The 25,782-nt window shown below is 42.0% G+C and overlaps 3 protein-coding genes across 12 annotated transcripts; 2 read left to right on the top strand and 1 right to left on the bottom strand.

Moving 5' to 3' along the window:
* Positions 1 to 753: 753 nt before the first annotated feature.
* Positions 754 to 10,088, top strand: u2surp (U2 snRNP-associated SURP domain containing). 9 transcript variants are annotated; one of them, XM_034572632.1, is made up of 26 exons: positions 754 to 882; positions 1,721 to 1,819; positions 1,941 to 2,052; positions 2,140 to 2,264; positions 2,356 to 2,426; positions 2,834 to 2,922; positions 3,072 to 3,107; positions 3,216 to 3,298; positions 3,476 to 3,641; positions 3,739 to 3,950; positions 4,348 to 4,391; positions 5,919 to 6,023; positions 6,117 to 6,183; positions 6,318 to 6,481; positions 6,592 to 6,754; positions 6,887 to 6,966; positions 7,077 to 7,164; positions 7,277 to 7,414; positions 7,514 to 7,703; positions 7,825 to 7,905; positions 8,056 to 8,107; positions 8,212 to 8,362; positions 8,461 to 8,571; positions 8,666 to 8,793; positions 8,904 to 9,113; positions 9,573 to 10,088. In XM_034572632.1, the coding sequence occupies exons 1-26, from the start codon at positions 838 to 840 to the stop codon at positions 9,709 to 9,711; spliced, it is 2,949 nt and encodes a 982-aa protein (XP_034428523.1). In that variant the 5' UTR covers positions 754 to 837; the 3' UTR covers positions 9,712 to 10,088. The 9 variants fall into 9 exon arrangements, with proteins under 9 accessions (XP_034428523.1, XP_034428527.1, XP_034428524.1 ...); XM_034572636.1 differs by having other exon boundaries at positions 8,928 to 9,113; XM_034572634.1 differs by having other exon boundaries at positions 769 to 882; positions 8,215 to 8,362; positions 9,573 to 10,072.
* On the bottom strand, positions 10,074 to 25,637 carry acad11 (acyl-CoA dehydrogenase family, member 11). 2 transcript variants are annotated; one of them, XM_034572645.1, is made up of 20 exons: positions 25,409 to 25,637; positions 25,215 to 25,314; positions 24,335 to 24,460; positions 24,000 to 24,161; positions 23,736 to 23,900; positions 23,517 to 23,658; positions 23,235 to 23,356; positions 22,978 to 23,084; positions 22,641 to 22,752; positions 22,323 to 22,400; positions 21,834 to 21,972; positions 21,403 to 21,510; positions 20,727 to 20,825; positions 12,248 to 12,317; positions 11,613 to 11,698; positions 11,466 to 11,537; positions 11,116 to 11,270; positions 10,877 to 10,993; positions 10,514 to 10,623; positions 10,074 to 10,362 (listed from the first exon to the last, which is right to left on the bottom strand). In XM_034572645.1, the coding sequence occupies exons 1-20, from the start codon at positions 25,519 to 25,521 to the stop codon at positions 10,248 to 10,250; spliced, it is 2,298 nt and encodes a 765-aa protein (XP_034428536.1). In that variant the 5' UTR covers positions 25,522 to 25,637; the 3' UTR covers positions 10,074 to 10,247. The 2 variants fall into 2 exon arrangements, with proteins under 2 accessions (XP_034428536.1, XP_034428537.1); XM_034572646.1 differs by having other exon boundaries at positions 22,641 to 22,811; positions 22,974 to 23,084.
* ackr4b (atypical chemokine receptor 4b) lies at positions 13,912 to 17,809 on the top strand. The gene is made up of 2 exons (XM_034572650.1): positions 13,912 to 14,133; positions 15,946 to 17,809. Exon 2 carries the CDS (start codon positions 15,958 to 15,960, stop codon positions 17,071 to 17,073), a length of 1,116 nt encoding a protein of 371 aa, XP_034428541.1. The 5' UTR covers positions 13,912 to 14,133; positions 15,946 to 15,957; the 3' UTR covers positions 17,074 to 17,809.
* Positions 25,638 to 25,782: the final 145 nt, after the last annotated feature.

Below are 25,782 nucleotides of genomic sequence, written 5' to 3' on the forward strand. Positions count from 1 at the left end.
ACAACATTGTAATAACAGTAACAGTCGGTAATATTTTTTAAAGCACTTTCTAAATAAAGACAGAGTTCATGTTTGTCTGACGGATTTTATTAATTGATGAAAAAGCAGCAATGTGCAGTAATATGGAAAATTGTGGATGTGATACAGTCTCCTATGTCATCAAAGTAGCATTTTTAATTTAGGAGAGCCGGATTCCAAGACACACACACAACCGTTCATCCTGTAGAACAATGTCTAGGTCCTCAGCATCAAAGATTTCAGACTCAGAATCAAGACCAATTTATCATCTTCCTCTTCTTCATACAGCATCTTTATGAACATTTCAACCAACCACAAGTCTATGCATATCAATGCATATCAATCAGTCTATTAACTATATACTGTTATATTTTGAGTTTTATTTTGTTGATCTAGCTATGGTTAGCTCGCCAGAAAAGAAGCTAGCTGGCTAACAGCTAGTTAGTATTGTACATATTTCTCTTTCTCACTAGTAATGGATTGTAAAATAAGACTTGCATGCATCAGATGTGCAAAAGCAGCTGTGTGAAATGAATGGGAGGTGTTCCCTAGTGAATACAAACTGTATGGGTCATTTTTATCATAATTATAGCACTTTACAAAATCCATGGGAATAAAATAACAGAGCCCCCCAAAAAATTAATAAACGTCCTAACACGAAGGATGTGATTGTATTTGTATGTAAAGTTATTCACCAGAGAAAATAGGAGGAAATAAGTTCTGCCATCGTTGCCTCGGTGATCCACTGCGACGCCTGCAGTGTCACATTCCCCGGTTTCTTCTAATCGACGATCGATTTTTGCTCCAGTTCCACAAAAGATGGCGGACCGAACGCCTGGCGGCTCTCAGAAAGCTAGCGCTAAGGTAAATTCACCGTTTGCACTTGCGTCAGCTAGGCTTCATTTACCGCAGCGAAAACGACGTAAACACTAGTGTGCGCGAACAACCTCGACCGATGATATATTTGTAACGCACAAGAGACGACGGTTGCGAATCTGCGCAGCGGTGTTAGCGACCTACCGACGAGCTAACGCTAACCCGTTAGCTCCCACGGGCCACACTGGCTAATGGAGCCCAGCTAAGCTAACGCTTTAGAAGCAGGACCAGTCGGGGCTAGTTGCACCAGAACTAAATATCGCCGGTGCCGTAAAACGCTTGATGTCGACACAGATAAACACCAGAACAAAGTTTACTTGATGCGTGTTTGAATTGAGAGACATTAAAATGAAGGTTTGTGATCCCGGGCCTTCAGCCCGTAGCTCCTTGTTGTAGTCGTTCGCCGCCCGACGCGTTCAGTCGGTGTCGCTGCAGCCGCAGACACCGACGTGTCGGGCCTCGGCCTAATTGTGCTCGTTTGTCGCCACCTCCCACGTTACGTGTTGAAAAATCCTCCGTAAACACGACTCTCGAGAATGTCCGTCAAATGTTATGTGATCACACAACCGAGCGGACACGAGTCGTCCACTTTGTTGTACTCACGGTCACTCGGCGGTGGCAGTTCCCCGCGCAACTTCCAACCTGTCATCGCTGTCACTGAAGCCACCTGATTCATTGTATTGATTACCAACAACTGGGGGGGTAGTGGCCGGTAGTGGCCATTTTGTAATTGCGTGGATGTGTGGCACGAACCAATCACATTTGAACTGGGATTCCACCATGAAACGCCAGCTGGGGGTCAACTGTACTTTGTTTACATGTGCAGGCGCTGCTCGAGAGCAAACTGAAGTCCTTCAGCATCGGCAAGATGGCAGTGGCCAAGAGGACGCTGAGCAAGAAGGAGCAGGATGAATTAAAGAAGAAGGTAAGTGGGCGCTGCCTTTTGGGGAATGTGGTCTTTCTTACCTGTGATCATATGAAAAACACTTCAGATGCTTCTAAATAATTGATCAATGTATATTTGTAACACTTGTTTCTGTGTTCAGAAGGATGAGCTGCAAGCGGCGGAGATTTACGAGGAGTTTCTTGCCGCTTTTGAAGGAGGGGATGGCAAAGTCAAGGCCTTTGTCCGCGGTGGTATCGCAAATGCAACAAAAGGTACGACAATTATACGTTCTTCCCACATGGATTACATTATATAATAATTCGAGTGAAATTTACAAAAATACCACTTTGTCCTTGCAGAAGAAGCAGCTACTGATGAGAAGAAAGGGAAGTTGTACAAGCCCAAGTCACGTTTTGACTCTCAACCAAAAAGCTTCTTGCCCTTGGATACCCCACCTCAGTTTTTAGCAATAGACAAAAGAACTGTAAGTGCTATCTTAGCCTCTCTTGTTATGGCTGTAGCAAGTAATTCTTGGTTTTTACTGTGCTGATAATATTTCCACGTCTGTGTTACAGCCTGTAAAGAAGAGTACTGAAAAGGAGAAGAAGAAGAGCAACTTGGAACTTTTCAAAGAAGAACTGAAGCAGTAAGCTTTATATTTCAATTGTGTTGAGGTGGCAGGGAGTAGTGCTTCTCAGGTGTTATGGTGTGGAATGGGGCAGTGAAAAGTAAATAAATGCTGCTTTGGTCATGTTTACTTACACTTTTTGCACTATTTTTAAGAGACAGAAAATGTCTGCACACTTTTTATGTACAACTGTTTTACTCTTGCCGCGTACAATCATCCTGTGTACAGAATGTACATTTTCCGCATTTTTTAACTTTTAATTTGAACTTAAAATTCTTTATTTTTATTCTATTGTCCTTTTTATATTTCCTTATTCTCTTGTCTACCTCATTCTGACCTGCCTGCTGCTGTAACAAGTGAATTTCCACGATGTGTGGATCAATAAAGTTCTATCAAATCTAAACTACATTCTGTCATTCCTGCAGAATACAAGAGGAACGGGACGAAAGACACAAGCTGAAGGGGCGTGTGAGCCGTTTCGAGCCTCTCGCGGGCGTTGAAGGTAGACGCTCATGTAAGTGTCTATAATCTGCCTAACTGTGGCCAGTATACTAACTTGGCCTGAAATGGCCCTTTCCTGCACACCTTACTCAAACACCCCTGTCACCCTTGATCTAGCCTTGCCCTGAAACAAAATTTATACTGCTTTTCTGCTTCTTTTAGCGGATGGTTCTTCAAGAAGAAACCGTCCGTCCAGTGGTAATTTTGACTTAATACAGTGGCTGTGAATACCTTCCTTTTGCTAAGAAACTTTATTGTCCTGTCCGACAGCGGTAGGAAATTCTTCTTATTTCTCTGTCTCTGCAGTTTTGGATGACTGTGCGCCAGGTTCCCACGACGTCGGAGACCCATCCACTACCAACTTGTATCTTGGAAACATCAATCCACAGGTGAATTTGTAGTCAGAGATATAAAGAGTGGAGAAGAGTGATGCGCACTGATTTGAACCTATTAATTTACCTATGGGATGACTACATGGAAATGTGTTGCTTATGGTTTTGCAAATATTAACCAAGTGTCCTTTTGTGATGTTCAAATTTTCTCTGTTTATGGTTAATGTTTTGTAGATGAATGAGGAGATGCTGTGTCAAGAGTTTGGCAGATATGGCCCGCTGGCCAGTGTGAAGATCATGTGGCCGAGGACGGACGAAGAAAGGGCTCGGGAGAGGAACTGTGGCTTTGTGGCCTTCATGAACAGGAGGGATGCTGAGCGAGCACTCAAGAACCTCAACGGTATAGAGCTGTAGTTCTTTTTATAATTAAATCAATAGATTGCCTACTTGTGTTCTCTCCAGCGCCCCCCTAACATATCTTTTCACTGCAATTACAGGAAAGATGATAATGAACTTTGAGATGAAATTAGGGTGGGGCAAAGGTGTGCCCATTCCACCCCATCCCATTTACATCCCTCCTTCCATGATGGAGCACACACTCCCACCACCTCCCTCCGGCCTTCCCTTCAACGCACAGCCACGGGAGAGGCTAAAGAACCCCAGTGCTCCCATGCTTCCTCCACCCAAAAACAAGGAGGAGTTTGAGAAGGTAACTTAGCATGTCAGCCTAGGGGTTTCTCAGGGGTTAGAGCAGTGTTTTCATAATTCTGCTGGAAGGAGTTTAGCCTTTTTATTCTGAGTCAGTACAGGTATTAATCTTAGTTTCTGTTAGTGATAGATTTATGTCTTGTTCACCAAATTGAATTAGCTGCACTATATATAAAAGTGTGCATATTATGAAATGTTAGTGTGTGGAAAAGTGATATAGAGAGGTGTTTATGGTTAGAGAAGTGTCACAGGTGTTTGGCCTTTAGTAAAACTGACAGCAGTAAAGGAAAGTTCATGTCTTTTTGCACTTTTAAATGCATTTTTTATATTTTTCACCTGTTGCCTTTTTAACAATACTCACATTCTATGTTTATTATCTGATGTGACTTCATATACAGACTCTGTCGCAAGCCATAGTCAAAGTGGTTATCCCAACAGAAAGGTACATGTTTTTCTTTTTTAAAATTGGTTAACAAACTTAGACCAAACAAACATCCCATAATGAAGCCAAAAGTTTGATCAGTTGATCACTGCATGCTACAGGGGGCTGGTCAGTGTGGCTGAGCAATGGTTGAGGCATTTGTACATCGTCTTCATATTAGCACTTAGAATAATACTGACTGAAAGGTTTGTTGTGTATTTCGCTCTTTCACCACCATCACCATCCTTCATGATTCCCTTTTAAATATATAGCTACACATCATTAAAGAGCTTATTTAATATGCTGTTAAGAGAAAGATCCTGACTCTCGTCCATCACAGCTCCACCCCATACATCAACATCTACTTGTGTTCCTTCAGTGACATGGTATTCTGCCACATACATAGCCTGCTGACGCTAGACCTGTAGCTGTGTTAAACCTGCTCTCTGACCATTGCTCAATCAGACCGTCTGCCCCCTTGGCCTCTGTCACCCTATCAGGAGCTCAGTAAATCTGGCCCCTGCCAACAAATCCAAACCTTGCCACCATTAGTTTCTCTATGACCTTTGACATTGGCCTTGGTGAGCAGCACAAGTTGAACTGTCTGCGGCAGCGAGGGACCTGAAAAGCATCATGGGATGGATTGGGAAAGTATACTGAGTTTTACCCTGCCATTGGTACGATCGGCTCCAATACAAGTAAATGTGATCTGTGTTGTCAAATGAAAGACACCCTTTGTCTCGTTGGCCACTTTAGGCTAATTTATATGCAGCCTGCAGCACAAATCTCCCCCAAATTTCCACATCAGAACTCTAGTGATCCCATTTGCACTGTATCCAGGCATTACCAACTGCACCAGTAGATAACATGTTAAGCCTGTTGAGGCCAACAGTCCTATACTGCAATTTTGTATTAGTCTGGAGATGAGTCGGAAGTGAAAGGCACTTAATTGACAAGACGTTTTAACAGTGTCTTGTCAGTGTCTCGCGCACGTTCTTCAGCTTCATTTGTTCCCCATTTTGTGAAATTTATATCTAGAAAGCGTCCGGGCAGTGCACTGTGGCCTTAAAGAGCACAGGCATGAACTTCAATTCATACACAAGTTAGAAAGATATTCTCTCAGTCTGATTTGTTGATGTTAAAGATTTTCTGTCATTAGTTGTAATTTTATAAGTTTTGTTATACATTGGCCCAGAGGCTTAATTGCACTTAATTTATGCTCGGTAAGATGACTCTCTGACAGTTGTCTGTATATTAATATGTTATAAGAAATTATTGTGTATTTGGCTGAATTATTTAGGTCACATCTGATATTTTATGTAATAGCAAGTATCAACCTGGTCTTGCACTGTAAAGCCAACTTTACTTGACAGCAGCAGCTATGTCCTGCAGCAGTTCATTGTGGAACATGCATCATGTCTTAGATAAGACTGTTTTGAGTGTCAATCCACCGAGCATAAATTAATCTTTGACAGGCAGGCTTTTTTTTAAGTGCTCACCAGTCAGGCCAGTCTGAATCTGTTTGTTTTAACTGTGTTTTTCTTGTAGGAATTTGCTCTCTCTCATCCACCGAATGATCGAGTTTGTGGTGCGTGAAGGCCCAATGTTTGAAGCCATGATCATGAACAGAGAAATCAACAATCCCATGTACAGGTAAAGGGATACTGCACATCAGGAATTTATTGATTATCGTTATAGCAGTTAAAATGCAGAGTTATGATGGCTTTTACTTTGTTATTCTTCCAGGTTTCTTTTCGAGAACCAGAGCCCGGCACATGTATACTACAGATGGAAGCTGTACTCCATACTGCAGGTTTGACTTCTATGTTAAATGATTGTTTCAATTCAGCACAAAATGTCAGTGGCGTGTAGCACAGATGGAAGAACAACATATCATAGTCCTGCAGGTTTTTATTTTGGATATTTACTGTAAAATATGGCTTTCAGGGTGAAGCACCAGCCAAATGGCGAACAGATGACTTCAGGATGTTTAAAAATGGCTCTTTCTGGCATCCACCTCCTCTTAATCCATACCTCCATGGTCCTTACGATGATGGGGATGAGGAAGAGGATGATGAGGACGGCATCAGGAAAGGCTGCTTGAAAGAAGAGTAAGACTCATAACCTTATATATAAGTGAAACTGCATAATCTAATCTGCGTAATTTATTTGACTGTTTTCAAATCTGCTGTTCCTGATCACTTGTCATTCCTCTCTGCAGCGAGCGGGACAAACTAGAGGAGATGCTTCGTGCTATGTCTCCAAGGAGAGGAGACATCTCGGAGGCCATGCTGTTTTGTCTCAATCGCGCTGAAGCTGCTGAAGAGATCGTTGAGTGTATCACCGAGTCTCTCTCCATCCTCAAGACCCCTCTTCCCAAGAAGGTAAGTCACAACACAGAGCTCTGGTGCAAAAAAAGGGCCACTATCTTCAGTGAATGTTAAATACTGTGGAAGACTGTTGCCTAAAATGTTCTGGTATAAAATTAATTTGTATTTTTCTCTTTAACGTTTCAGATTGCAAGGTTATATCTTGTTTCTGATGTGCTGTATAACTCTTCTGCCAAAGTTGCCAATGCCTCATACTACAGAAAATTGTAAGTTGTTTAATACATGTTCTTAATTTAAATGTATCTTAACATTAAGGTATTTAAGTCACCAGGCGTTTCTAATAAAAAAACAAACATTCTTTCCCTTCTCTCAACAGTTTTGAGACAAAACTCTGCCAGATTTTCTCAGACCTCAATTCAACATACAAATCAATACAGGGCCACCTTCAGAGCGAAAACTTTAAGGTACCAACTGTCATTCACATCTTATTCAGTAAACTTACCATGTTGGATCATTTACACAATTAGAGCCTCAGGTCACTCAATCATCTTTGTCTTGTTTCCTTCTTTGTGGCAGCAACGAGTAATGTCGTGTTTCCGGGCGTGGGAGGACTGGGCTGTGTATCCTGACCCGTTCCTCATCAAGCTGCAGAACATCTTTCTGGGTCTAGTTAATCTCACGGTAGAGAAGGAACCTCCTTGCGTCGTTGTGGAGGTAAGATATTTCACAATAGAATTCAACACGGCAATACTTAATAAAAACCAACCCTGTCAAGTACCAAAAAAAAATCAAAAAAAGTCTTCTTTGTCCCAGGTTGAGCCACCAGAGGACATTGATGGGGCTCCGATAGGCGAGTACGTAGATGGGAGTCCACTGGAGGATGTGGACGGAGTGCCAATTGACGGAGGGGCCATTGACGGGGCACCTATAGATGGAGCCCCCCTGGATGACCTGGACGGAGTTCCTATCAAACCCATGGAAGAAGACATAGATGGAATACCTTGTGAGTGGTTACTTGAAAACGTTTTTATATTGATGGTGATGAGGATTCTCAGTTTTAAGCTTTGTACCGTGTGCACCTCATGAACTGTGACAGTTACAAGTTTATTTTCTTGGTTTTGTAGTCGATCAGTGTAAAGAAGCAGCCTTCAAGGTAGCGCCTTCAAAATGGGAAGCAGTGGACGAGTCGGAGTTATCATCTCAAGGTGAGACCTTTTAGTTGGCAAATTATTCAGCTGTAATGTAAGAATACATTGCACCTAAATTCTAGTTATATAGATAGAATGATTGTCATGCATGTGAAGCTGTATTTACCACGGTGCTGTTAATCTAATCGCCTCTCTTCTCCTACTCAGCTGTGACGACCTCAAAATGGGAGGCGCTGGAGCAGCCAGAACAAACAAAGAAGTGAGTTGTGTTTGTGCACTTTGCGGATAATGATCTCTTCAGTTACACTCCATTTGCTTTGGTGCACTCATGACCATAACCCTGATAAATTGTTTTCAACTCTGAAGAAATGAGGACGACAGTGAGGAAGACGTGCGGAGCCCTCGCTCAGACGAAAATCCGAGCTTCTCCAATCCCACGAGAGATGATTCAGATACTAAGACCAAGATATCTGAAATGAATGAGGAGAAACGCACCAAGCTCAGAGAGATAGAGGTACTTTAAACCTCCATACGTCTGACAACACATATTTGGTGTTTTGTATTCACAAGAAATAGTTTTGACCATTTTGCTTTTATTGTGTTTTTATCAAGGTTAAGGTCATGAAGTTCCAGGATGAGCTGGAGTTGGGGAAAAGGCCAAAGAAGTCTGGTCAGAGTATTCAGGAGCAGGTGGAGCATTACAGGGAGAAACTACTACAAAAGGTACTGAAGTAAACCCTGCTAATGCAACCAAAGAGGATACTAAATACAGAAAATATCTAAAATGAGGGTAATATATTGTCTGTCTTTACTAAAGGAAAAAGAAAAGGAGAAACTTGAGCGGGAAAAAGAGCGGGAGAAGAAAGAGAAGGAGAAAGCCGATGCTCGGTTGAAAGACTTGAAGAAGGAAAAAGAGAAGGAGGACACGCCAACCAGGAAAGAGAGGTGAGAGCCGTTTAGTGCAAAGTAGTTTCAGCTTCATCCACCGGTAAAGTTGCTGTTCTATTGTTTTAAACTGCGCTTCCTAAAACGTTGGATTGGTCCCTATCTGACAGACATTCGTCTTCTGTGGTTGACAGGAAGCGGCGCCACAGTGGGTCACCCAGCCCAACACGGAGCAGTAGCAGACGGGGGCGCTCCTCCTCGCCTCGCTCGGAGCGGTCGGAAAAATCTGAACGTTCCGACCGATCATTCTCTAAAGACACAACCTCCCGCTCCACCCATAAAGATTCCCCCCGAACCAGCAACAAAAAGTCCTCCAAGAGGTAAGAGAAGAAATCCAACATTGGTACGACAGATTATTATCAGGGCCATGTTGAGGACAAACAAAGTGTGAGATTGAGAATAAAGTTGTAACTTTAAAAGACAAAAACTTTTATTGGAAGTAAATTGGCATCGGATCCAAATTCTTGAACCAATCAAATTATTTCTTGAGAAACTATATCATGCAGATGTAACCAACAACAACCGAAGTGATTCTGTTGGCGTAAACAGTTTCACAATGCTATTGAATATTAAGTTATTTCTAAAACGTTCCTCATTTTCACTCAGATTCTCTTAATATTTTGGGTTTGTTCTAAATCTGTTTTCAATCTCCTTTCAGTGGCCTAAATGCCGTCATATGTTGGAGCCTAATCTTGGCTTGTACCCGACTTTAAACCGTAATTACAGTGCTGTTGGTGGAGTTAACATGTAATGGAAGTATCATGTGTTTGTCCCACCAGATCTCCTTCATTACCTCGCACACCCAAACGATCCCGGCGGTCGCGCTCCAAGACGCCCAAGAAATCAGCCAAGAAGTCCCGCTCCAAATCCCGGTCTCCTCACAGGTCTCACAAAAAATCAAAGAAGAGCAAACACTGACGTCTTTTAGTTTTTCTTTTTCTTTCTGGAACCCCTTCTCCTCCCCTCTCTGCGCCGTGTTGTATAAAAGATTGAGTGATTTGGCAGCTGAAGATCTCTGCCCAGATGTTAATGTATAGATAATGAAGAGCGGAGGCTGCTGCATGGGTTGCCATCTGGTGTATCAAATGGATGGGGGCCATTGCTGTTTTATATTGTACAAAAAAAATACTGTGCTTGTGTGTCCTGATTCCCATCCACCTCCCAGTGGAATTCATCCATGTGGTAGACCACTCCCATACCGAGTGTGACGACAATAGTCTTACAATAATGCTGTCATTTTCTGTTTTTGTAGTTCACATTAAAAAGAATTCCTAATAAACCAGTGTCATTTTTAATCAAGTTTCATGTTTTGACATTCAGAAAATTTGTCTTAAATTTACATTTAATGCATTTTGGTTATATTACATATTTCACAAGAGTTATTGGAACAAAAGGCAGCATTTGGTTAAGGCAAAAATAGTTGTGACAAACGTCAAGCTGGTGTGATCATTACTTTACAGTTTGGCCTGAGTCTTCTTTAGCTGATCCCTCAGTTCCAGATGAGCGATGGAGGAGAGGTGAACCTCGTCGGGTCCGTCAGCGATGCGCAGAGTCCGCACGTATGAATACCTGAGGAAGAATATCGGCATCAGGAAGATTTATTTGATGCTCGTTCTCATTTCAAGAGTTAAATTCAGAAATAATTATGGTTACATTCATTCCACGGTACTACTAGATAAGAATCTGTCATTCTTGAACTGGTTCTACAGAAAATACTCACATCTGTGCCAGTGGGAAGTCTCCAGACACACCAGCGCCTCCGTAAACCTGGATTGCACAGTCCACCACTTTACAGGCCATTCTGGCTGCTGCCACCTTGATCATAGCAATCTAAGAAGCAGACAATGAAAGAGAAGAGGCAGCTAAGAAACAACTGAAAACATTTTTACTGTCAAACTAAATTTGCATTATTAAGTCACAGCATCACATCTGACAGAACAGTATAATTCTCTGGGAACAAATCTGTTAAATCAATTGACTTCATGTTTTCTCACTACAAAAACAGGTTTGCTATCAATATTATCATGTACTTTATTAGTATATACTACATCGTATGATGTGGATTTGGGATTACCAGCCTCACCTGTTTGCGAGCAGCCCGACTTCCCACTGTATCCAGTGCCTGGGCAGCGTGCAGAGTCAGCAGACGTGTTTGTTCAATCATGAGACGACACTCTGCGATCCAGTGAGCAACGACTTCCTGTCGAGAGAAAACACACACATTCCTCAAGTTGTATCTAAAACTCTTCACCACTAGGGGTCAACAGTGGGAAAGTGCTCAGCCTGTATCCACAGGAATCTCAAGAGTAGATGATCCCTTACATGTTGGTACAGCTTCTTTCCAAACGTTTGTCTGGTGGCAGCTCGCTGGCAGAGCAGCTCCAGTGCAAACTCTGCCAGGCCGACAGCTCTCATGCAGTGGTGCAGTCTGCCCGGTCCCAGCCGGCCCTGAGCAATCTCAAACCCCCTCCCTTCTCCTGAGAATGAGAAAGGGGGGGGGGGCAGCAGAGACGCATTAGGAATGATGTTTCCACCCTAGTGACCTCATGAACATAATCGTTAAGATCACTCTGTGTCCAAACACAATAAAGATAAGCCATCATATCTATGGCTTTACAGGGGAAGTGTGCTTCTTGAGAAGGAAACAAACCCACGCAGCAGTGAGGTCTCACCCAGAATCATGTTGCAGGCAGGGACACGCACATTTTCAAAGTGCACTTCAAAGTGGCCTCCGTGGACGGCATCTGAGCACAGAAACAAGAGGAAAGTTTGAAGGCTGTTTGTGTGGAAAAATACAAACTAAACAGTATAAAACCTACCGTCCTGTCCGAACACGGTGAGAGGTCGGACTCGTTTTACACCTGGTGTGTCCATGGGGACGAGAATCATGCTGTGTTGGCCGTGCCTGAGAAACACATTCATAACAAAAAGGGAACGACCACTATTTAACTATTTGATTTAAATAGGAAATTCCACAATAACGATTCTACTAGTTTATGCTGCTCTGAAAGTGGAACATTTTTGCAACAGCCATTAATGGTGAGAATCTACAACCGGACTTATTTCACACGCTCTTTCCAAACGGTTGGGTGCATCTGAAAGTGTAGGTGTGGTTGAATAAATTACTCTCCATTAACATCTTCAACACATGTAACTGATGAGCTTTTGGATAAAGATCAGTCTGCCACAGGCATCAACAAGATTTGATTTAATGCCTCGTGATACCTCAAACATTTGGCAGGGTGGTTCAAAATGCAAGTGCATGCTGGGAAGTGCACTCCGCCCCTGAGCAAAGTCCCCTTCCATTACAATAGTAATATAACAGAGGGAGAAAAGTGCAAAGGTTTCGCAAACAAGTAGCACAGCAGCATTTCAATAAAAAAAACAGAAGACTGGAATATTGATGTGAACTCTGCACAACACAGTACAAGAAACATGAAATTACTCCTCTGACCTGTTGCCAACATCTGGAGAACGGCCCCTGCACATCACAATGGCCACTTTGCATTGAGGATTTCCAGCACCTGCAGGGAACAGTCAGAAACACTGTGGTTCATTTGTATTCCAGTCTCGTCGATGTGGGGGTTCAACAAACAACAGGGACAAACAACTTTTCACGGTTTGAGTTTGTCCTTAAACTTCCCACGACCGGAGTGTGCGGTCGGAAACTGAGAGGCCGCGACAGATTGATGGCATCACAGCCACGGGTCGAGTTTATATCTTCACCCGTAGTAGCTTTCAGTTTGTCATTTAAGAGATTTTCTTTGTTGGAGAGAAGTTGAAAGTATGAGTTGTAGCTGGAAAACAATAATTCAAAAACATAAACACACTGTACAGAACTCCCACTAGAGGGTGAAGTCATACAGACACACAGAAGTATTAATCAACTTTACAAGGTGTTAGACAAAGCTGCAGAGGAAGTGATGAAATGAATAACCAGATATTATTATTACGAAGGAGAGCACACACCTCCGCCGAGACCAAGCCCCCTTATGACTCCACATTTAAATTCACTAGATACAGATTATTGTTTGGATCCTGCACCAAATTTCCATTCATTCTCATTCTCATAAATATCCGCCATTTCTCGCAATGTTAAAGAAAGTTTATAAAAATGTCGCACACAACATCCTTCCATCGAGGTTCATTGTAAACTGTCCGGTAGTTTTTGCGTAATCTTGCTTACAAACAAACAAACAAACAAGGGGTGAAAACATAACCTCCTCGGTTGAAGTAATAAACTTCAATAACAGACTAGTCAGAAAAGATCTTGGATCCCGAAGGCACAGTTAAGGTGACCAATGATCTGCCTTCCTGTTTATATTCCTGTCCCATGTGAAAAACACCTGTCCCCTGAGGACAGGACATATGGACGCCAGACAGCTACAGATGAGACAATAACGGTCTGTGATTATTTCCAGTCAGCTCATGTACATGAGGACACAGTCTGACTGATGTTTAGTTTAGTAACTCTCTGTGATCGCGGTTAGGGTTACGGTGCCTTCATTGTGGCAAAACCACATTTTCTACACACCCAACTCCTCCCAGAGTTCACACACTGTACGGAAAAGCCTGTTTGGTTTCCCTGTTAGTTTGGTTTCCCTGTTAACTCTTGCATAAAGTGAGGTGAGGTGACTCGACAGCCGTGTCCATACACGACTTATCACCACTGAAATGAAAAGAAACTTCACAGCTCAGTAATTCATCTTCCGTTGAACGTGACATCCAAATATTTAGATGATGTTGAAGTTGTAAAAAAATGTTCTTGTCAGGATCATGTATAAAATGATATATGACGTCTCTTTACTAAATATGTTTTATTTTATAAAAAATGTGTTATACACCTAGTATTTTTATGTTTATACAGAAACACGCAGAGAGACGAGTGCACCTTCTCTGAGGAAACTGAAATTGTATTGAAAAGAAGAAAAAGCAAGAAAACTAAATACTTAAACATTTCATGTTAAAAGTAAAATAGAGTGATTTAGTCCACAGGATCTTTGCAGATGTGAGTCAGGCTGGTAAACACTGAACTGAACATTTCCCGCAAACCAGACAATAAGTTCAGTAAATGGGACAAACTGCAGCGACCAGGAGACTCCCTGTGTGACATCACGAGGGGGAAACAGCGAGAGAGCACACACACAGAGCTACGTGGTGAGGAGAGTGTCGACAGCAAAGGGAGGCGGGACAGGGCCGAGGCAAAGAGATCAGTCACTTCAGTCCTGCAGGAGAAAAAGCTTTTTCTCCTCAGGACTCATTACAACTGTTTGTGATTTTAAAAAAAAAACGGATTTTTAACAATCAACTTCAAACAATTCACACAGCAACTGACAGGAGGTAAGAAAATCTCCCTAAATTCCTGTTTTCTTGAAATATTTAATGTGTTCAACAACAAAGACAAGCCAAACTCTGACTAGAGGAACGCACAGAAATCTTGAATCCACAATCTTTACCAGATTAGTTTAAAGAAATATAATGTTTTAACTATGCTGTTTGATTTCTGCCTTTTCATGGAAATGTATTGTAATTTGTGAAGTCAACGGTTCACTTCAGTGTTAGAACAACAGTCAAAGTCCAGGATATTTTATGAGGTTATCATAACCACAGTGAGGTAATGATAACAAGCTAAACTGAGCCTGATACGTTTGTTTTGAGTGGGTGTGTTTATCTCATCACAGTTTTACTCTTGGTTTTCTGATCAGTAACCAAAGTAAATCATTATCACTATAGTCACTGTTGCTTTAGGTTAAAACTCCACTGTCAGAATAAAAATGAATTGTATGTTGTTTCATTTAAAAGTAAATAAAAATAGTCACAACTAATAAAATACAGAGAATAACTCAACAGCTAAATCTAATTTTATTACGACGTAAAAAGCGCGTTTACATTTATAGTGTTTGTTCACACATCAGCAAAATGGGATTACATTTCCTATTATCATTACATTAGTTTATATTTAATTATTAATTTACATATGTATATTTAATTTTATTTGTGAAGATCAAATAACCAGAACAACAGCAACACAAACTTGTATTAACCTATTACTCCTCTTGCATATGAAGCACAGCTGTTGACAGCAGTCGAATACTTGACATTTCTGTGTTCCCATGAACATCTGTTCCAGAAATCCTGCTCCTCCCAATTGGGAGATAAGGACTCATTATGCAACAAATCTGTAAACGTTTCATAAAAGTGACAAACTGTCATCTTTGTAATTAACACGTTTTGCCAAAATGTTTCGTGAGACGCAAAATACTTTTTGGGTTTTGGTTTTTGGACATGAATTATATCGCCAGTCATGTTTTGCTGTTGGATTTCTCAGTTTCCAACAAATGTTACGTGAACAGTAGCAATATCTTCGTGACCAAAAGTATTAACTTCTATTTAGTTTGATTCTGGTGTTTCCTCAAGTTTTAAGATGTTGTTTTCCAAAGACAATTATCTGTTTGGATCAGAGACAAGAGTCGACTTGTTCACACACACAGGGCAGTATTTACTGGTCCTCAGCAGACATAACATCTGGAGCAAACAACTTTGAGGGTATGTTAACAATACAATGAGTCTAGATGACAGTCTCACTTCCATGGGACGTCCTGTTGAACCAGTAAAAAGCAACATCCTGGATTTGAATCTGTTGAGAGACCTTGGCTACACCTGCATGTCTCATCTCTCCTTCCACATAATTCCTGTCATTCCTGACCTTTTGACGGTCTCCTACAGGCTAAATGCCGATAATCACTAAAACAGAGGAGCTTGGAGCTGCAGACATTGATCACGGTATCCAACAAAATGAACACTATCTGAATTCAAAGGGTAATTAGAGGGTCGGCAAGTCTTCTCGTCTGCTTTTCATCCCTCAGAGCTGTTTTCACTGGGGTTATTCAAGCCAACACACAGTTCAAACACACAGGGCTTAGGCCATTAGGGAAGCCACGCAGGAGAGATTCCTCTGATGCACAATACAGAAACAACCTCTCTGTCCGGTTGCAGAGGAGCTCATGGTATACAATGATCTCATTCTGTGAAACAACACAATGGGTTGATTATTTATTTCATAGTGTGAATCACAGCATGAGGAACTAAAAAGGGCAAAGTGAAATGTTCTCAAATTTGAAAATAAATAGTACATTTTTTTCCCCCGTACAGAAAAAATAAATAATGGAAGATTACTCTTATCACGAGGACGAGGACCCCAGCTTTAATGACACGTATGATTACGATTATGAACACAGTGTCTGCGACAAAGAGACGGTGCGCTCCTTTGCCAGCGTCTTCCTGCCGGTCGTCTATGCCCTGGCTCTGGTGGTTGGTCTGGCCGGGAACACCCTGGTAGTGGTGGTCTACACATCAAAGCTGCGACTACGAACCCTGACAGATGTGTGCATCCTTAACCTTGCCATTTCCGACTTACTGCTTCTCCTCACCCTCCCCTTCTGGGCGGCTGATGCCGTTCATGGCTGGAAGTTGGGTTCGGCAGCCTGCAAGATCACCTCCTTCCTCTACAGTGCCAACTTCAGCTGTGGGATGCTGCTGCTGGCGTGTATCAGTGTGGATCGCTACCGCGCTGTCACCCAAAGTCCATCAGGCAGGACTGGGACAGGTGCCCGGCTAAGGAGACAATGGCTCCTGGTGTGTGTGGTGTTGTGGGCTGTGGCCAGCTTTCTTGGCCTTCCCGAACTTATCTTCTCCAAAGTGAAACACTCTCACAACCGGACGGCCTGCACAGCCGTCTACCCCCACAGCATGGCCAGACCAGCAAAGGCTGCCTTGGAGCTGCTGGAGGTGACACTTAGATTCTTGCTGCCTTTCTTAGTCATGGTGGCGTGCTACTGCTCGGTGGGACGGATCCTGAGCCAGGCGGCCGGGGTGCAAAGAGACCGGAAGTGGCATGCCCTGCGAGTCCTGCTGGCTGTGGTGGCCGTGTTCCTGCTCACCCAGCTGCCCTACAACGTGGTCAAACTGTGCCGAGCGATGGACGTCATCTACAATCTTGTGACCAACTGCGATGTCAGCAAGGGCCTGGATCATGCTCTTCAAGTGACAGAGAGCCTGGCACTGTCCCACGCCTGCATTAACCCTCTCCTCTACGCCTTCCTCGGCTCCTCCTTCAGGGTACACGTCCTCAAGACCGCCAAGCAACTTGGACAGAGGCTTAAGAGACACTCAAGACGCGTGAAAGAGGAGCCGGCAGTGGAGATTTCACTCAACACGTGCAATCCAGCGCAATCCCAGTCTGGTTCAGAGGACCAAGACACAAGCACCTTCACTATTTAAAGCAACACTATGTTACTTTTACTGAGCAACAGCGCCCCCTGCAGCCACACAGGGTGATTAGTTCTGTTGGGCGCTGTCCGAGCAATTAAGGGGTTTTCATGTCGAGAAAAAACAAAGCCTATTAATCTATTGACTGCGCACTGAACTGAAACACAGCTGAGTCCATGATCCTTGGCTTCCTGAACCTGAAGAGCTGCCGCTGTAACAATTCCAACAAACTCTGTGAAAAATTCTTGATATTTGAAAAGTTTCCTCGCTGATTATTGGTAATAAACTCTGGTTTTTAAGACTTCTTGGTCTTTTTAAACGATCTACAGTTCAGCTTTACTCTTGACCTTGCTAGAACTGATTCTGACAAATAAAGCAGCTACTATCAGTCAGTAACACACTTCTTACAGGAGATCATACCAACTCACTGAACATCTGTTACCGAGAACAGAGTGGGAACGAAAGCGGCACTAATCTCTGTCAGTGAACCACCAAACTGATTTTGAAGATGCTATAAAAAAAGGTAAAGAAAAGTTGTATAGTGCTGCTTTTACTCATGACATATATATTTTCCTGTAAGCACCTGTTGTATCCATGTATATATGTTTGCACATCTTTTTTTATCTTTATCATGTAAGCTAGACATAAATAACAATATACATGAATTCTTAGTGTATTGAATATATATAAAAACATTGGGTGTATATGCATCAACTAAGCAAAAATATTTTCTATAAATAAAGTTTTTTATTAAATAAAGCAAAGATTTTCTGTGTCATGCATCTATCTACATCTGTTAGAATTAAACCCAAAACAAATCCAATTCAACACAACAGTCTGTGCCTCTGTCCATACGACCATGTGCATCTCATTTGATCCCATCCTGGGGCTTTGTGTTGGGCTGTGACTTGACTGCACAGTTTCAGACCCATTGAGTTAAAAAAAAAAAAAAGATTTGGCGAACGAAGCCAGAGCAGCAAACAGCACAGGCGTGTGGAGCTCTTCAATTTCAATGATGTTGAATAATGTATTTAAAATAAAGCTTGAGTGCATTTCATTGGTCGATCTATGTAATGACTAAACATTTCATACAACAACACAATTGAGACTTTAATCTTTTCCCCTTTGGATCGCCTCCATGTGACATGAGACTCGAGCAAACACTAACACAGCAGATCAACTGTAGGCTCATAGTGTTTGATGTTAACAGTGTTCAAATCTGTTTACACTGGAAGGGGATCATCTATATTCCTGACTAGCTTTTAAAAAGCTTGAGACATAACAGTTTTCTTTGGATAGCATTCTTTCCGATTGCTTTCAGCATCTGACTAATGAATGTACTGTAACTTGCAGTACCAGGAACTTCTGCTCTTTCCACTCTAATGCCTCCCAGCTTGGATCTGTGGGAGCTCGACACTGTACAATAAACACACTAGGTGTGTCTTCTTACTGACACAAAAGGTGAGGCTGAGTTTGTAATAGTTTCTTTGGTATTATAACTATCAGGTTGCATGTAACAAAGCAAACAAGGAATTTCCTAATCTTTTGCGATTCCTACCTACAATGTTGAACATGTGGGCATCGTCTGTACTTCTGTCTGTAAATACAAGTGCCTACGGCTGAGAGATTACAGGTCTGGGAATAATTGCAGCACATTATCCTGCCCATGGGACAGTCCCACATCTTCCTCACCACCGGGCAGCACAGGACCTCCCGTCCCGCTGCTCAGAGTTTGCCAGAAACAAAAGGGATAGCAAAGAAGAAAACTGCAGGCTGTGGTAGAGTGTGAAGATTGTAACCAACATTTTTCAAGCAAGTCATTTTCCAGAAAGTTTAGGCTACAGCAGGAGATTAGTTGTACAAAGAAATCTACTATGACCTAATGTGGGTACTGCTGTGTAATTATCAAAATGACTGAATGAGTGTTTACAGCCGAAAGGTACTCAGTCGTGTTCATACCTCTGCCAAGGCCCAACAGTCCCCTTCTGAAACCAGATTTAAACTCATTGATATTAGTCCCCTAAACATGCCGGATTATTGAAAGAATTTCTGGATCTGCAAGAAAATGTCACTTCCACCAGGTTTCATGGAAATCTGTCAAGTAGCTCTTGCATAATCTCACCTACAAACAAACAAACAGACAGGGGTGAAAATATAATCTGCAGCCTAGAAGTCTTTACTTTGTTTTTCTCTATGGCAACAGCTCCAGTACAAACAAATACACAGATCCTCCTTTAGGGGGACACGATGCGACGGCTGCCAAGCGCCTTGGACGGACATGTTGGGAAACACCAGTGACACGTCAACGAGGAACATCTGATACCTCGAAGGAATGCGTTACCATAGCGAAACATAACCTCCAACACAATACTACAGAGTCTTAGTTTTGCTTTTACTTTTGTTGGATGTGAGGCTGAATTAAGTGTCAAGACAAGACCATCCAATTTCCTCTCCTGCAGAATATAGTTTGACACAAGTGCAGCCACAGGTCACAGTAAGTAGGAAACATTCCTTCCTAACAGAGAGATGTATTCATTGTGGCAGGGGACATTCACGAAACCCCAGAAGATTAGTTTCCTGCTGGTGGAAATTTCACTTGAGAGAATAAGGAGAATTGTTCAGAATAGAGACTAACTACAGACGTACGGTATGACTCACACAGACCAGGCACGAAGGCAGAATCTCAAAGTGGAAATTTGGTTCATTTTCGGTAAACCGTGGCGCTGTAACTTTTTTAACAGCAAGAAAAGAAATCTGGGCTGAAAATAATAAACCCAACAACAAAAACAACAGACCACTGTTTTCCATAAAACTGGAAGTTAAAAGCTCGGGCCAGATGTGTGTCAGAGGAAACATCTGGAATATCTTTCAACTCAAAGTGACTGGAGAGGTGGGCGATGAAATGTCAAAATACTTACACGAGCTTTGGATATATTAATGATGTCAGTAAAACCCTAAACATTTCAGCTCTTCCAAATCAAATTGTTTTGTTTAGTAATTTTAACAGGATAAGATGGACCAATCTAATTTATAGAGCCGCTCAGCAAAGACTTAACTACACTTTAAATCCAATGAATACTGACTCACACATTACTCACACATTTGAGAATAAACTTAATGAATGTGTGCATATGGTTGTTTTGCTGTTTGATGGTTTTAGGGTTTAATTTTGACTTAAAGTTACATTAACATTTATCTGAAGTCCTTTTTTTTATCCTGAATCACCAACAAAGAGCGACCAGTAACTGCACGTTGTCTTTTACTCACACATCTGACACGAACTTTCCAAGAATTACACAGATCCAAGAGTTTCTAAATCTATTAAGAACGCTGTTTATGTTTTCTGAGTCATCTGCACTTTGGATGTCCATATGTCAGCAGGGTGGGTAAGCATTTAACTTTGTTACAGAAACATCTTGGTTTACATATAAACCCAACCCTTTCTGAGAACATAGTGGTCTTCTCAGATTTACTCTTTGAAAAACATTCTCTTGTTTGCCTCACAAAATGGTTTTGAAGTAAATCAAGACGGACATAAAGAATGCTTTTTTATTTGTCTTAAGCTCCCTCTTGGGATGTTGGGCCCAAAATGGACAGGAAAAAAAAAAATCTGCATTCTTGGTGTTGTAAAGATTCTTTATTCGTTATAATAGAAACAGACTTACCACTGCTCCACCATTTCTTGCCGTTGATGACGTAGTGGTCCTCATCCCTTTGAAGAGTGCACTCCATGTTGGTTGCGTCACTGGAGGCCACATCGGGCTCTGGGGACGACATCACAGGTCAGGTTTGAACTCACAAAATACTAAATCCTACACCAAGTACAACAAACAATTAGACTCAGACTCTAACAATATCCAGACTGCAAAAAATTGCTTCGTGTTGAATCTTTTCCCAAATCAAAATTTTGGATTCCAGCTTTAACCACATCCAGAGAGGTGGATATATATAGAGCAGAAACATGCAACTTTCATACCTCAACTCTACCGCAATAAAAAAAACATGTCCCTACTCAACAGTTATGTCCCAACCTCCCTCACACATGCTGCAGAGTTAGATCCAACTTTACTTAATAACCTGTCAGGCTTCAGGGTGTAACAGCACTTGGTTGACTGTGCTGAGGAACAAATGACTTACGGCTGTCCTCTCATACTGGAGACAGTGCCAATTTAAATGGACCTCTGCTGCTTTTCATTATCATCGGTTCTGATAAAGCCGGTTCTCTGGAATCTGTGTCCACAAATGTCAACTCACAGGCCAGAAATTAAAAAACACAATGACCCCACAACGCAAGGCTCTCATCTTGAAATGACGCAGATGGACACAGTGATGGAAAAATACCTGTCATACAGAAACAGGAGCGGATCTCTCCTCTGAGCAGCGGCTCCAGCCACTTCCTTTTCTGCTCATCACTGCCAAACATGTGCAGCACCTCCATGTTTCCTGTGTCTGTGGAGAAACACAACACCCAAACTTATCGTAATTTATGGCATTAATTTGAAAATGAAATGCTCGCCAAGATCTTTATAACACAAGTTTAACTCATTAAAGAGATTTGTATTGAAAAGTATTTGATTTTTATGTTTTCAGATGAGTAGAAATATGTCTTTGTTGACGAGTTGACATGTTATCCAGAGCATGAGAAAATACATAAAATCTATGCTGTGTACACAAAGAGCAAGGTCCTCTTGTATATTTAGTCATGTGACTGACAACAATATTGACCATGGCCTCTAAATGATCTTTAATCTGTCTACATGTAGGATGTTTACCAGGAGCCTGGCAGTTGAAGACTTCGGGGGCAAAGAGGCAACGTCCAGTTTCCTCTGCGATGTAGGCGTAGTCCAGCTGACTGAGGCCGCTGACTGCAGGCAGGAATAGGTTCCACAGCCCCGCCTCCCGCGCTTTCACCTGCAGAATGAAAAGAAAACAGATACGTGCTATCACAGAGTTTCTGCGTGCACAGACTGAACGCTTCAGTCAAAGTACATGTTAATAATGATAAGTTCAAACATAAGGAACAGATCGTTAATTAAGAAACAGTGTTTTTGTTTAGTTTAAACTGGCAATGATGGATTATAGCGTGTGGATGACTCAGAAGGGAGGTGCAGTGTTTATACTAAATAAATGTTGCCCTTAATCTGCTGCTTTGATACGAGACTTTTGCACTGCTTTTTTCATATATTGATAATATTTATGCAAGGCGTGTGTGGAAAAACAATTCAAGATGAATAAGGATGTGACAATATATCCTAAAATACCTTTAGATCTTCTATTATTTGGGGAGTGCGCCACCTCTGTGAGGACTGAGCGTGTTTGGAGTAGTACTCTGCAACTTCCTGTGAGGAAAAAAGTTAACGTGGATGGTAAAATAAGAACAGTAATCTGAACATCTGCCCATATAAAATATTTCTTTCACAAATAAAAGCAAAAAAGATCTGCAAAGACATCACTGCATGACACTCAGAACACGGTGATGCCAATGATTCTGTTCTCCGTGTTCTGACAAACTCATGTCCAATATCGAACATCTTAGCAGACAAATGTCTCTTCAGATCTTGGTCGCACTTGGCACTGACCTCCTGAGCAGGAAGCACGAATTGTGTCATGAAGTCTTTGACTTGCTGGAGAACAGCTTCACCTCTAGCTGTCTGGAGGAAAAGCCTGTTTTCTGTAGGGCCTGTGAGAGACCTGGCAAAAAAACACACCTCACAAATTAAAAAGACATGCGGGAAAACAGGAAGCAGCAGCTGGACACCAAATTCCTTTGGCTGGCTTAAGTTTACTCAGCAGGTTGAATCAATCTGTATTCTGGCCTATAATAACACACAGAATAAACATAATGCTTGTATCAAATTATATTGTTTCTGATATCAGTACATTCATACACATTAAACAATTGTATCTGCAACCAACCCCTGTGCAATCTGCAAGGCAACCTCAGCCAAGGGCTCCACACACTGACCGAACTGATCTGCATTGGGCGCACTGGCATTGCCCAGTAGGTGGCGAGCGTAGACTCCCTGGGAAACAGAAGAGAAGATCTCTGTACATTTCAAGTATCACATTTAAAACTATTACTACTACACCCTTGAATTGAAATGTATTTATATCTATATATACACAGGGGAAATCGAGATAGCTGTGCTTGACACATACACAGGAAGACGCACCTGGGCAATACCTGCCATTTTAAAGAAAGACAAGGCCACGTAGAAATTCAACTGTGGCAGAGCAGGCGGGATCCCCCGGCACCTGCAGTAAATGGAGATCAGATCACCCACAGTTGGAATACCTGCTCATTGGTTGGAGAGATGGGAGATGGGAGATGGGAAAGGCACGATGACAAAAACTGTAAACTCATGTGTATGTTTACGAAAATAAATTTAAAAACAATACATCCTTCGGCCCAGTCATTTTCAGTAGCTGTTAATCCTGCACAGAGTTTTCATCACCTTCTATTCCTTTCAAGCTGCCTAATGTGCTGACAACGTTGAGGCCTCTGGGCCAGTAGTGAGGCATTAGGAAGTAGGCCAGGTCTGCCAGAGGCTGCCCAGTGGTAGACAGCTCCCAGTCCAGGACTGCTATCACACGTGCCTGATGACAGCAAACACACTTTGTCAAGTTTTTACTGTTAAATACAGCAAAATGGTAAAATAACTAAGAAACTGTACCTCTGTTGGATGGAATATCAAGTTATCCAATCTATAATCCCCATGGACGAGCGTGACTTCATTGTCATTGGCTGGTAAATTCTTCATCAACCAATCAGACAGTTCATTCATGGCTGGAATGTCTCTGTGGGCTGCTGCAGTGTACTGCTTTGTCCAGGTGGACACCTTTAAAGAACAAAATACATATTGGAACATTAACTATAGGTTTTCCAGATTAGATATATAAAGATATTTTGATGTACGGAGGACAAGGTTTTATCTCACCTGTCTCTTGCAGTAGCCTGCTCCTCTTCCATATCCTTCAAGGTTGAGTGATGCCATGTCCAGTGAGTGTAGCTTTGCCAACACTTCCACTGCAGCCACATACAGAGCAGTTCTCTCTACTGGACTCATTCCAGGGAGACGAAGATCCCTGAATATACGCCCCTGGTCAATAGAGATGAATAAACAGTAGTGGATGTTTTTTAAATGGATCATTACAAACCAAATAACTCAGAATGTGATTCCTTTCCCACTTCTTGTCATTGCACATTTGCAAATAGTCTTTGGAAATTCCGCCCCGAAGGCAAAACTTCAAAACTTCACAGCTAAAAATATACCTTCACATGCTCCATCATGTAGAATTCTGTTCCAATGACATCAACATCAGTGCAGTGTAGCAGAGGCTGAGGGACAGGGAAACCAGCGGAGCACAGCGCCCTCTGCACCCGGTACTCCCTGTCTACCTGCAAACAGTCACAGAGGGAAACCACACAATGCCTATTGTTAGCTTCAAGATATTTGGGTAACAATCAATTTCAGAGACCACTTTTTTCTAAAAATGTAATTCTGTACTACATGAATAAAAACTTCAGACAGTCTGCTGTTGGTGCATCTGTAACCCATTGATTTATCAGTTCTTTCATAGACATTCTCCTGAAAAGCTGCAGTTTAATTCAGTAAAACTAAACATAATCAGAAATTTATCACATACATTTTCAGCAGTTATTTACAGGAACTCCACGACAGTTTATCAAATATTATAGATGGATAAAGTATACATACATTTAATGGAGGAAGAAGTATTTGTCAAAGTGAACTTTATTGTGCAGGACATGGACGGGATTGAAATGCAGTTTCTCTCTGATCCCCAGTGTGAACATATAAGTATACAGAACATTTAAGTACGCAACATAATAAGTACTCAAGACATAGTACACAGTACGACTGTGAGCAGTCATAAGGCACACGGGGGGATAAGATGAGTAGTGCAAAGTGGAAGAGTGCAAAAATACATAATTTGCAAAGTAAAAGCAGTTTATTTGTAATGTGGATTTTACAGAAACACACATGTTTACTTCTGACACATCCTTTGCCAAATAACCTGAAGTGACTTCCTCAGTCAACAAACCAAATGAAGGGACAGTCTCCCTCTACTGGAGAGATGACGTTTGCCCTGTTTTTATGGACCCGAGTAATGATTAACTCGCTAAACTTTACCTTGTGGGCCCCTGGCAGCAGCTCACCCGGGGGCTTCTTCCTGAGGACATAGCTCTGTGACGGTGTCTCTATCAGGAAGGTCGGGTTTGACTGACCAGCGCTGCAGAGACAACAACAGCAAGCAGTTAGCATGTCATCAGTAAAACGGCTAAAATATTAGCTTCGTGTTGCTGGTCCGTCGCCCCGTGTCTGACCTGAACTGTCTGACAGTGAGTGTGGCGGCATTCACGCTGACGGACAAATATTTCTGAAGTTTGTCAACGTTGAATTTGTGTTGTTGTCGCACAGGAGTCATCAGCTCGTCCATGTCTCAGGTGGACTGGTCGGTCGCTTCCGGGTGCGGCTGTGTTTACAGTCGGAGCGTGTACTACGGAGGCCGAGAGAGCTCAACGCGCTGCACATTAAGAAAACACAATGCAAATAGAAAAACTCGTGCAAATTAAAAGAAATACATGCAAATAGAAAAACACATGCAAATAGACAAAACACGTGCACATTAAAAAAACACCTGCTCTGCAAAAAGTCGCAACACGTGCAGATACAGAAACGCGGTGCAAATTGCAAAAAC

Source organism: Hippoglossus hippoglossus, chromosome 20 (assembly GCF_009819705.1).
Source record: "Hippoglossus hippoglossus isolate fHipHip1 chromosome 20, fHipHip1.pri, whole genome shotgun sequence".
Lineage (NCBI taxonomy): Eukaryota > Metazoa > Chordata > Actinopteri > Pleuronectiformes > Pleuronectidae > Hippoglossus > Hippoglossus hippoglossus.